The 12,944-nt window shown below is 35.5% G+C and overlaps 1 protein-coding gene across 1 annotated transcript; it reads right to left on the bottom strand.

Moving 5' to 3' along the window:
* Positions 1–5,526: 5,526 nt before the first annotated feature.
* LOC132175329 (cytochrome P450 71A9-like) lies at positions 5,527–8,582 on the bottom strand. Its single transcript, XM_059587231.1, has 2 exons — positions 7,701–8,582; positions 5,527–6,188 (listed from the first exon to the last, which is right to left on the bottom strand). The coding sequence occupies exons 1-2, from the start codon at positions 8,580–8,582 to the stop codon at positions 5,583–5,585; spliced, it is 1,488 nt and encodes a 495-aa protein (XP_059443214.1). The 3' UTR covers positions 5,527–5,582.
* Between the last annotated feature and the right edge of the window lie 4,362 nt (positions 8,583–12,944).

Here is a 12,944-nt window from a genome sequence, read left to right as displayed (position 1 = left end):
CCTTCATTTTTAAAGTGTTTACATTTGTTTTTTTTCCCTGAAAGCGAAAACGACAGCCCATGTCCACTTGGCGACTTTGGCTTGCCTCTGGTCGATCTCCATTAATTTACCTGTTCATTTAAACGAAAAGAAGTTACAATTAAAAATAAATATGTAAAATTTATTTATCCCCTCAAATTATTATCCTAATAACAATTTACTCTTATATTATTAATTATGATAATTTATTCTCCAAATTTTCAAAACAATGACAATATATTCCCCAATACTAGCAAAGTGACAAAATTACTCCTATATAATTTTCAATAAGACAAAAATATTCTTTAAATTTTGAAAAAATAAATAAATTTTAGTATTTTTATTTTTATTTTAGTAAAGGTAATTTTATCATTTTGTTAAAAGTGGGAGTACATTGTCATTATTTTTGTAGTTTTGGAGGTAAATTGTCGCAATTGATAATTTGAGAGTAAATTATCATTAAAGTAGTAGTTTGAGAGGGTTAAATGGACTTTACAAAAAAAAAAAAATAAATAAATAAATAATGACAATAAAATAAATAAATAAATTCTTTGACATTATTGATGAAGCGGTGGGGGCATGACATGACGCTTAAACAACGCATAAAAGAAATCAAAGTTCACTCATTGTCTACAACTCACGCCAAAATCCCACCAATATTTGTATTCGTCTATTGAGTCATGGAATTCATTGTTCACTATAATATAATACACTTTTATCTCTATAAACTGCTTTACAATCATATTTTTAAAGGTTTTTTTTTTTCTTCAACCTTTTTAAATTTCCTTTTTTTTTTTTTTTAAATGCCCAGAATTTCCTCCTTTTTTTAACAAAGTGAAAATTTAAAAAAAAAAAAAAATGAAAAAATTCTTGTGACCCACGGCTACCAAGACATTTTTTAAACTTCTTCTACTTTTTTTTTTTTCTTCTTTAAAAACGGAGTATTTTGAGCGTTTTAACAAAAACAGGGCAAAATTAAAAATGGATGAAACACGTGTTATATATTATTGACATTACAAACTTTTAAACTTTGAGGTTATGATTTCAAAACCGCTTATTACACTTCAAGCCTCCAAGGAATGTAACTGAAATTTCTCCATTATTATATTTTGTTAATATAACACAGTCAAGAATAAATATTTAAACAAAATAAAATAAAAATATAGTATATAACATTACTCATAATATAATATTACAAACCCATGCAAATTGGGCCAATTATTTTATTTGATGCCTTGCTTGCCTTTTTTTCACTAAATAGAATATGACATTATTACTTGAAATAGTTGAAGAGGGAAAAGGAAGTGACAAAAGGATGGTTGAGGAGTAGAGATTCGAAATACCAAACTACGAATCAAGAAGGTCTTTTTTCTACCACATTATTGGTGAAACTTTTGTGTGGTGATAACATATAGAATGAATGATCATGTCATTTTTTCATTGCCTTTCAACATTCCCTTTTAAAATACCATTGATTGCTACTACTGTGATTAAAAATGCACGTCACCATCACTGAGATTTGACCTTTTACACAATATTCTTGAGGAAAATAATAATAATGCCTAAGCTTTAGAACAGGAACCGAGAACCGGTCGCAATAGAAGCATCAGCGGCTAGCGTTCCACATTATTAAGTTTTGCAAAGAGATAGACTTTTAGACATTATTTTGGAAGGTGATGCACTCCAAGTCATAAAAAAAATAAAATAAAATAAACAAATAAAAAAAGGGTGAATTTTACATGATGTAATTAGAGTAGATTTGGCAATTAGTGAAGGACATTTGTAAGGACTTGGCATAATTGTCTAGTTGCCAAGTCATTCATACCAGTTGAGTCGCAAATAATGCTGCGCATGGTTTAACAAAGTTTGCCATCAAACAGATCATCGATCAGGTGTATTTGGATAAAATTTTTAGTTATATATGTGACATTGTTTTGTTAAGATTTATTTGAGATCATTAAATTTATAATTTGTTATTAATTAAATTTTTTTTTTTTAAAAAAAAAAAAAAAAATTTATTATTATAGGGAAAATTATACTTTACCTCCCAAAGTTTCACTTGATTTGCAATTCGACCTCCAACGTTTAAAAATTTGTGATGTATCCCAACAAAGTATCAAAAATTTGCAATGTGACACATCCATTAATAATTTATGTTTTCTCTCACAGAAATGATCGAAAATACCTAATTTCTCTCTTTAAAAACCAGAAAAGCAAAATAGAAATTAAAACAAAATTTTGTGGTGGCTTCTTTGGTCATTTCAGCCACCCTCTTTGGCCATGTCACCCCCAAATGGCCAAATGGGGTGGCTCGGACACCACCAAATGGCCAGATTGGGGTGGCCGGCCACCCCATGCCAACTGGGGGTGGCCGTAGCCAACCCAATTTTTTTTTTTTCTTCATGATTTGATTTATTTAATTGAGAGCAATTTTGAAAATTGTTGACCAAAAACACATGTGCCTTGCACGTGCACAATTTTTTCTGTAAAATTGGACAAAAATTGTTAACAGAGTAGCTACATTGCAAAATTTTGATACTTTGTTTGAGTACATTGCAAATTTTAAAACATTGGAGATTAAATTGCAAATTGGGTTAAACTTTAGGGGGTAAAGTGTAATTTTTGCATTATTACAATAGGGAAAAGTATACTTTACTCCCCCAAAGTTTGGGACGATTTTCAATTCGACCTCTAATGTTTCAATTTTTACAATGCACCTCCCAAACTTCCAAATTTTTGCAATTCAACCAATTTTATTTTAAAATTCTTATATTGCCCATAATTTTTTATAAAAAAAAAATTAAAAAAAAAAATTGGGGTGGCCATTTGGCCATTTTTGCACCCCCCCCAAGTTTGTTTTATATAAGAAAAAAAAAATAGGGGTAATATGGAAATTTTGGGATAAAATTGGTTGAATTGCAAAAAATTGGAAGTTTGGGGGATGCATTGCAAAAATTGAAACATTGGAGGTCGAATTGAAAATCGTCCCAAACTTTGGGGGGTAAAGTGTATGTAATTTTTCCATTACAATATCATATATAATCTTCAAAGAGAATAACTTCTATAAAAAACATTCACAATGGAGGAGTCAAATTTTTATGCAAAATAGCTTTTTAAAACTCATTTTTATGTAGTTTAGCTAATGAATTTTTAAATGCCTCTACATCCGATTAACTATATTTCTATCTATTCTATTAACATAATATTTTATTAATTTTAATTCAAAAAACCATTTCCATGAAGAAAAAAAAACACCAAAAACAACCAATCATCCCTTAAAAAGTAGGAAAATATTTGGAAAAAAGAGAAAACAGGTAAGAAAAGATTTGGAAAAAAGAGAAAACAGGTAAGAGAAACAATAAAAAAATAAAACGACTCTCTTAAAAAGTGCTGCTACATTTAACTTTTTGTTTTTTTTGCTTTTCCAATCAAATATCCATTTTGCAATTGTTTTTTTAGCTAATCCAATGTAAGGGATTTCTTACAAATTTAAAGAGCCATATATTTTAGATAAAAATAACATTTGACTATTCTAAGGTCTTGGCACAAACCAAACTCTTTATGTCTTCCAATAAAAAATTGACACATTAACATGGAACAACAAATGGCTTGGTTACTAAAACACCATATTAAACCTCTTTTATCACTCATTGACGAAAATAACCCTCCCCATTTATCTATTATCTCACCTCTGTCGAAAGACCAATCCGGGCCACCACCACAACCCAGCCGAACGCCAATGAATGGAAACACCACAAGTGCTAGCAACCTTTTAATTTGGCACCAGAAGGATTAACATACTGCTTGAGGTTTGGATTTTTGATGTACCCACATAGGCACCGTCTCAATTCCATCAACTTCCCACAACAAGTGCTAATTTCTTTGATGTTCGGTACTGTATTGGATATTGATTCGGATATATAGATACAATCATACAGATAGAAACCATAAAGAGAGACAAACAGACAGGCAGAGAGTTGTGGTTGTCGGTTTTCTCAAGAAAAGTGAGATAACAGGTAGATGGGGAGAAGTTTTTTACTCATAAGATAAAAGAAAAACATCAGTTGCCTTTCAAAATATCTTCTAATATTTAGTGTATCCAATTTTTGTTTCGTTTCAAATACTTCATACTATTAAATATTGCAGTTAAATTAAACTGTAAAATAAGTAAAAAACATTTATACCCAATTTTAAATTTACTCTTATTTATAATTTTAATAAAAAATAAGAATATTTTAATAATTTCACACCTCTCAGTTAAGATTTAACAAAAAATTCTAACAAAAATGAGAAAGTTAAACAAAATCAAAGGTCATATACCAAAGTGAAAGACTTTGAATATTGAGAGGAGAGACTTTAAATATTGAGAGGTGTTTGCAAAAAACGCAAAAATTTATGCGGTAAGTAAAGTTCCCCTAAATAAAAGTGGTCCAATCTGGTGTTTTGGTAACAAAGCCATGCGTTATTTTAGGCTTCTGTGTCATCTTTTTATTGGACGGCAGAAATGGCTTGATTTGCACCTTATCCCCTTTCCTAATAATTGGATATAAACACGTGGCCTGAATGTAAGGCACCGCGACACGTATCGCGTGTCGCTTAGCATTTATCCGAAGGCCCCAAATAACCGTACAACAACGTGTGTTTTTTTCGTAATTTGACGAGAATCGCAACTTACACACCGTTTCACAACTCGGTTAGCCATTGAAACTACTGAAAACCCATCTTAACTAATTGGTGTCTTCTTTGTGCCTACCATTCTTCCTTAAAAGGAAAAAAAAAAACATAGAAACAACTTTGGTGGCTTTTAATAGTAAAAACAGTGGCCTTTTATTTTGTATGATTAGAAACTTTCATATCCTTGTAAAGATTTTTTATTATTTTCTCAGATATTTTTCTCTCTTCTCTCCTCTCTCTCCCTCCCTCTTATCCCTCTCGCCCTTCACTTAACATCAACTATCTCTTGAAGCCACCAAGCCGTCCATTGCCCACCCACCGCCACCGAGGCACTAGCACCTCCACCACCAAACTGCCTCCGCCGCTGCACCTTCTCCATCTCCACCACCAAACTAGCTCGTCTACATCTACATTTACCGTAGAAAAATACGCAAAACTCACATACCCAATTCAATTCCTTCACTCAAAACATACGCCCAAAATCAACAGATCGACCCGATTGAAGAGAAAAAAATTGCATCAAATCAAATCCCAGTCAAGACACCAATCGACCCACCATCCCCAGCTTTATCTTGCTCTTCTCCAACACCATACAAGAGGACCCTTTTGACCCAAACCCACTTCCTCTCTTCAGATAGAAGGCCGTGAGTGAGAATGAGAGAGAGAAAAGGCCAAGCTATGAATTTGGTTCCAAGCTCTGGTTATATTCCAGAGAGAGAATATGGGTGCTTCCGTGAAGGAGAAAGGTGTGAAAATAAAATATAAAAAAAAAAATATTATTTAAAGGGAATAAGTAGCTAAACTAACTTCACTGCTGGCGCAAATGAGTAGCTATAATAAAAGAGATGAGTTTTTGAGTAGCTAAACTAACTTCATTGTCGGAGATGCTTTTACAAAGGCTTAGCTACGAGGCAAAGAGGAAGCTTTTTGTGCACTGTAAGCCCAAAAGCTTCTTCCATATCAAGATCTTCTCTTCTCAATCCATGAGGAAGTTCCCAATCAAAACGAAGCAGGAGATTTGCTAGTGCAAGCTCAACTATCTGGACTGCAAAGTTTATCCCAGGACAACCCCTACGCCCAGCCCCAAATGGCAACAACTCGAAGTGTTGTCCTCTAAAGTCAATCGAGCTATCCAAGAATCTCTCTGGTTGGAACTCATTTGGATTCTTCCAATACTCTGGATTCCTTCCTATTGATCTTGCATTGACAAACACCCTTGTTTTTGCAGGGATATGGTACCCTTCAATCGTGCAACTCTCACTAGTTTCCCTTGGAAGAAGTAATGGGACTGGTGGATGAAGCCTGAATCCCTCCTTCACAACTAGCTTTAGGTACATGAGTTTCTGGAGGTCACTTTCTTCCACCTTTGCTTTTCCCTTCACAGCTTCTCTTACCTCATCTTGTGCTCTTTGCATTACAGATGGATTCCTTATCAGCTCAGCCATTATCCATACTAGTATGGTTGAAGATGTGTCAGTACCTGCAAAGAACATGTCCTGCATTGACAAACAGCAGCAAAAATTCTTACTTTTCCAAAAGTTTATTATTATTATTTTTTGATGGATGAGTAACTTTTATTAACAAACAACTAAACACTTTACAAAGAAAATGTAAAGAAGGGAGCTAAAGCTAAAAACACCTAAACAAGCTAGCAAAAAAATCTCCACAATAATTAAACCAATTAATATCTCATCTATACCCTAAGCACTACAAAAAATATCATTTCCTTTAGTCTTTTTAAATCTATCTTTTGTAGCAAACCGGATCCTCACCTCCCATATCTAATATGTTGAATAAGCTTTTCTTTAATTAGTGCACAGATTTTTGTCATGCGTCAAAGCATTACAATTCTTCTAAATATTATATATTGTAGAAGCAAAATCCAAAAACTAGCCGACACTGTTGTGACAAATGCAAATCCAAGATCACCAAAGAAGTAGAAAAGTGCAGAATAGAAAAATAAACACAACCACACAAGACGCCAAGATTTAAGTGGTTCGGCTTAACAAGCCTACATTCACTGGCGGAAACGATCCAGGAGAAATTCACTAACAAAAGAGTAGAGTACTCTTCACTAACAAAAGAGTAGAGTACAAAGAGTAGTACAAACAAAACCACTCAAACCCAAAAGCCCCAATACACCCCAATCTCACTCAAAAGAGAATTAGATACAAAAGAGAAAAATATTCTCTAAAATTCTCTAAGCATTTCAGCACTCCAAAAGTGAGATCAAAATGAAGAAAAATGGTGCATCTTCTTCTCCCTACAGCACAAGCCTTTCTCTCTCTCTCGGCAGTTTTTTCTTTTCTTCTTTCTCTCTTTTTCTTGCTAAAGTAGCTGCTGCCCTCTCCTCCTTCTTGATGACCGAATGGCTTCAAATAAAACAAAGCCAGCCTTTTCTCAAAGCTTCTAGGAGAAGCTCAATAGATGGAGAGAAAGAGAGACGTGTGGGAGAGAAAAAAAACAAGACAAAGAGTATGTGATGCCATACTGCTGTGGGGCCCACGGTAAGACTTGTGAAAACAAGTCACAAAATTTGACAAACACAAATAAGCCTTCATAGTTTTTTCCCTCAACTCCTTCAACCCAAAGAAACCACATATTCCCAGCAAGTAGGCGAGTTAAGCACAGTATTACATAGACTCATAACCTGCAGCCAAATTCTGCTATACTATAACCACAAGCAAAAAATAAATGATCTCTATCATCAATTACATTTCTACAAAAAAAAAAAAAAATGCATTTCACATCCCCTTAAACCCCCATGTCAACAACTTCCACCTAGTGGATAAAACATCCCTCATTGCTAATTAACCAAGTGATGAAAGCTTGTTTAATTAGAATTAGAAAAAGTTTCCAAAAGTTTATAGAGCACAATTATGATTTATATGTAATTAACAAAAGAAATGTTATATTTAGACGATTCTTAGTTGATAACTTTTTACTGTCATGTCATTTTTAACAGTCTACTAAAGGAGTATTACTCATCAATTAACAAGAATGCTTACAGTGAGAACAGCTTTGATTTTTTCATTATCGAGGGCAATAGCCTGATTGGAATCCTTCTGAAGTCGGAGCAGTACATCAACAAGATCTTCATGCTCAGGTTCAGGCCTTGTTGGATCAAGGTGCTCTTCAATCACATTTTCATACAACTCATCCAATTTTCTGAAATTCTTTTCTAGCCTTGTTTCAAGACCATTGAACTTGTTTAGCCACCCCATCCATGGAAAGAAGTCTGCAATGCAGAATCCTCCCAATAATTCTTGTGATTCACGAATAATATCATAAACTCCTCCTTGGCCACCATCATAAATCTTACCAAAAGCAGCCCGGCAAACGATGTTGTTTGTCAGCAAAAGTGTCAATTCACTTAGATTGACAGGATTAAAAGAAACAGCTACAGAGTCAATCATAAGTGCAACCTCTTCTTCCCTCACAATCTGGAATGTTTGGACCCTCCTTGCGCTGAGTATTTCCAAGATTACAAGCTTCCTGATCTCCCTCCAATACTCTCCATAGGGAGCAAACGACATTGTAGAATTATTATAACTAAACTTCTTTGCAGCAAATAGTACAGGCCTGCCTGAAAAAATACGATCATGCGTTTTGAAAATCTCTCTTGCCATGCCGGCAGAGGAGATTACTAAAGTGGGTATTGAGCCTAGTTGCAAGAACATGAGTGGTCCATGTTTATCAGAAAGGTGTTGAAATGATCGATGTGGGAAGTCACCAAGCTGGTGGAGGTTGCCTATAAGAGGCAGCTTGGTAGGACCAGGAGGGAGCCTCTTTGCTTGATCAGCAAGCGTCTTCCTTTGCTTGATCAATAAAAAAAACAAAATGGGTGTAAGAAAAACAAAGAAGGGCACCAAGAAAATTTGAGAGCTCATGGTGTGATTGCTTTGGAAAATTTCTACATGAATGAAATAATATGGCAGCCTTGGAGCTTTATAGAAAAATCCTAAATCTAAAACTTACGTGTCTATTACGTAGCTTTAAGTCATCATGTACGTCAATGGGCACAATTTTCAAAAGATTCATTTTGTGCATTCATTCTTATCGGGCAAATTTTAAACCTGTGTGAAGGATTCCCTCAACAGGAATCGGATAAGCCTAATGGTCTCAATTTTACGTGGTTTACATACAATTTTGTGTGGATAAGCCTAATTCATTCTTGTTTGGCAAATGACACCAGAAACCCCAACGGCACTGTTCCTTGTTTGACTATGATGCTGTTGCCTACCTGCAGCCACCAGCGTGTGGGAGAACCCAATTGTCCGTAAAAGACAAAAATGTCCCTATAGCAAAAATTTGAGTATATTTTTGTGAGGGTGTTTTGAAGGGACAAAATAGGCATTGTTTACAATGATATAGGAGTAAAATAGGAAATGTTGACAATAAACCCAGCCACTGTCAACATGCAGCAGTCTTTTCTTCGGACTGTCTTCAGCACCCACTTAAAGCGTACAGTGCCGTGAGTTGGTGAACAATGTAAAGGGGCTTGCCAAACACCCTCCAAATCGCAAGTTGCCAAACCGACACCAGTACAATACATGACGAACAACCGACAATTTAAGGAAAAGCTTGGAATGGAGTTTAAGGGTGTGTTTGGCAAAGGGTTTGAAAAATGAAGTAGATTAAAATTGTAGCAGATTTAATTGATGTAAGAAAAAAAAAGTAAGAATGTTTTATATAAAAAAGTGAAAAAATTTATATTGTAGTGATTTTTTTATTTGAATAATAATAAAAAGTGTTTGATGTGATTCTAAAAGTAACAATGTTTGTATTGATTTTGAGAGAAATTTTTTGGATCTTTAGGTTTGATCCACTCATTTGCCAAACACACCCTTAAGTTCTTTCCCTCCTCATATAATAGTGCTTTCTTTCTGTAATTATTTGGCTTTTGTTTTGTTTTCTTTCTTGTCTTCCTCTAGGTATCCTTTTCAGCTAATTTTCAAGTTACCGATTGGTGAGAGCATCATATTCTTTCAAATTTCATTATGTGAATGATGGAGTCAGGTTAAATTTAAGATTTCTAACTCCGATATTATGTTAAATTGTTACTTATTCTAAAAGTTTAAACAAATAAAAAATGGTAAATGTAATATTTTAATTTATATTTTACCAAACAATAACTCGTAGCATATTTGCCTTAGTTTGGGCCATCAAGCAAAAGATTAAGGAGTTGTTTGCTAGACAATATAAACATCCTCAAACACCGTTTATGTTTGGTGAGAAAAAAAATGACTATAATAATTAGTATAAAAAAGTGAAAAAAAGTGGTATTGAAAAGTGAAAAATTTTTGTTTTGTAGTAATATATATATATATATATATATATATATATATATATATATTTTAAATAATAGTAAAAAGTGAATGATGTGATATAAAAAATAAGAATATTTTGATGCTGATTTTTTGAAAAAATAGATTAATAGTATTTGGGAGTGGAGTGATGTTTAACAAGATCCGACTTCAGTGCTAGTGTTGTAATTAAAAATTACAGCATATATGTTGTTAAAAAATAGAGGGCTCAGATTTAATCGAGTCCCTTTTAATTAAACGTAGTTGTTTTCTTTTTTAAAGCTAGCATTTCTTATGGTTTTCTTTTTTTCTTACGCCGTTTGAGGAAGGGGATTCCCTTTAGGGTTGGCAATTTCGACACGAAATGCGAACCCGATGCAAACACGACAAATTAATAGGCATTGTGTTTGGCCTTATCGGATTCGGATATTAATTAATCGAGTCACCCGTTTAAGACCCGGTTAAGTTTCGGGTCTGGTGGGTGGATTATAATTAAAAAAAAAAAAAAAAAAATTTGTCAAAAAACCCTAAACTAAACTAACCCTAACCCAGCCCGCATCAGCCATTTAGCCGACACATGCACACTGCACACAGGCCATCGGCGTTGGTGACGAGCGTTTTGCCAATCTCGGTGAGCGAGTACTTTCTCTCAGAGTGGGTTAGCTGCTTCTAGAATACGCCGTAGCTAGTGAGCATGCAGAGGATGCGCTGGAGGTTCTCAAGATTGCCGGAGGGGAGGACATGAGCGAGGATCTGGGCGGCGGAGAATGAGGTGTTGGAACTGCCTTCCTAGATGGTGTCCGAGACGTTGAGGTGGACAATGGCGTTGAGAGACATGGGCACGCTTATCATGTTGGCTAGCTCCATTATTGCCAGCCGTGTTGTATTCTTGCTCTCTCTGCTCTCCTCCTCCATGCTCCCTGATTACTTTCTCTTCTTTTCCTATCTCTTTCTTCCACCACCGCATCAAAATAGCTACATTTTACATTTTCTCATTTTCTCACGGGTCGGGTAAACATTCATGGGTTGGGTCATGTTACCTGCTAAGAACACAGGTCAGGTCGTGTCTACCCAATATGACTCGATTATTTTAAACGGGTTGAACGGGTCGTGTTGAGTTTTCTGACTATTTTTTGTGTTATAATTATGTCAGATCCGCTAACCCGTTTATCTAAACGGGTCATATTTATGTATAAGTTAATGGACAAAGTTTTCCTCCAAACTAGGTTGGAGGAAATTCCTCCAACCTAGTCTCTAAAATTGACATGTGTCTTCAAACATGTGCATCTCACATGTTTTTTTTAATACCCTAATTTTCACAAACCATAGTTAACTCCACCGTTAGTTTCTCTCTCTCCAAAAAGAGGGCAGGTTCTAAATTTCAGCAAACAATTGATAATAATAACTCTACTATGCATTTTAGCAAGCAATTGATGTGCAAAAAAAAATTCTTAAACTTCAATTGCCATTCATGCATTTCAACAAACACGTTCATACAACACTTTTTTGTTAAAAAAAAGAAAAAGAAAAAAAAGAACTCTCAAATCCTCTTCAGGTAGATTTCTCTCAATACAAACAACAACGGTATAAAATCATCCCCACACTTTCCCTGCAACCATGATTCTTCTTGCTTATCATAGTGGCGAATCTCCATCTAGATCTAGTCACAGAATCTCAAAAATTGATCACAGAAACCATATCTGAGAGATGGGTTGACGTCGATTGCTCCTTCAGATTGGTCACATCTGAAAAGTCGGCAAATGAAGACGTTGAGGCTTCGAGGACGCGAGGGCAATGAAGACATTGAGGCTTCGACGACGCGAGTGTTGATGAAGGAGTGTCATGCTCTTCTGTTGCTTTGAAACTCTCCATGGAGAGATTTTTTGGGTTGGAAAGACAGCTTGGTCTCGTGCAGGAGGGGAAGGAGAGAAGAACATGAGAGAGAGAGAGAGAGAGAACGTGAGAGACATAAACTAACGGTGGAGAGTTTGTGGAAATTAGGGTATTAAAAAAAACATTTCTCACATGTTTGAAGACACATGTCAATTTTAGAGACTAGGTTGGAGGAAATTGTTTGGAGGAAAACTTTGTCCTTAGTTAATTGTGCAATGGGTTTTTGCGTTTCGTGTCATGTACTTGTTTTGTCAGCATTTTCCTTTCATTTCCTTTCAAGCTAAGATTAGAGAGAAAAAAAAAAAAAAAAAAAAAGGATCTGGTTTTCAACCCCTTCAAACCACCACGACCATCATCGTAAACCAGAATAAGCCCTCTCAGATCACTGGAATAGCTGTGGAGCTTCACGAAATTTGAGTGATCAATGGAGGACAGGATCAAGATTTCGTTGCAAAAGGACTTAGTGGAGAAGGCTCAGCCGGCGGCGGCGTGGTGGACATGTCGGTGGTGGTTGTGGAGGTATTTGATGGCGACAATTCGGCCGTCGTAGAGCAAACCCAAGGACACTTTCCCGAACCCACCATCGCCAATTTTGCGCATGGGTCAAATCGGTTGTTGGAGGACTCGAGCTCTTCGTAGGTGAAGGCTAGTGGTAGGAGACTAGCAGAGTGGAGGAAAAGAGTGTTTGGGTCCTTCCTCCTCAATAGCCGATGGTTTTCACCGCCTATTCCTGAGAATCACTGTCGCAAGAAAACATGCCAACGCAAATATTGAGCATAAAATTCCAAGTTGTTTTGGGTTGCTTGATGAAGTCATTGAGGGAAGCAGCGGCTCTGGGAGTTAAGAAATAATATGCTTTGCCTTTTTGGCTCAGAGGAATTGAAGCCACATACTCTTTGCAAGCTTTGCATCTTACTTTCTTGAGCTTCGTCCACTCAAGTTGGAGCCACAGCCATGGAGAAGATCCATTTTAACTGGGAAGGAACAGACTTGTAGCTCCCTTCCTCCTCAAAAAAAAAAAAAAAAATCTAAAAGAAACGTATTCTTTTCTGA

The sequence above is a fragment of the Corylus avellana genome, chromosome ca3 (assembly GCF_901000735.1).
Source record: "Corylus avellana chromosome ca3, CavTom2PMs-1.0".
Lineage (NCBI taxonomy): Eukaryota > Viridiplantae > Streptophyta > Magnoliopsida > Fagales > Betulaceae > Corylus > Corylus avellana.
The sequence above is the reverse complement of the archived record's forward strand: the minus strand, read 5'-3'. Positions and strand labels throughout refer to the sequence as shown.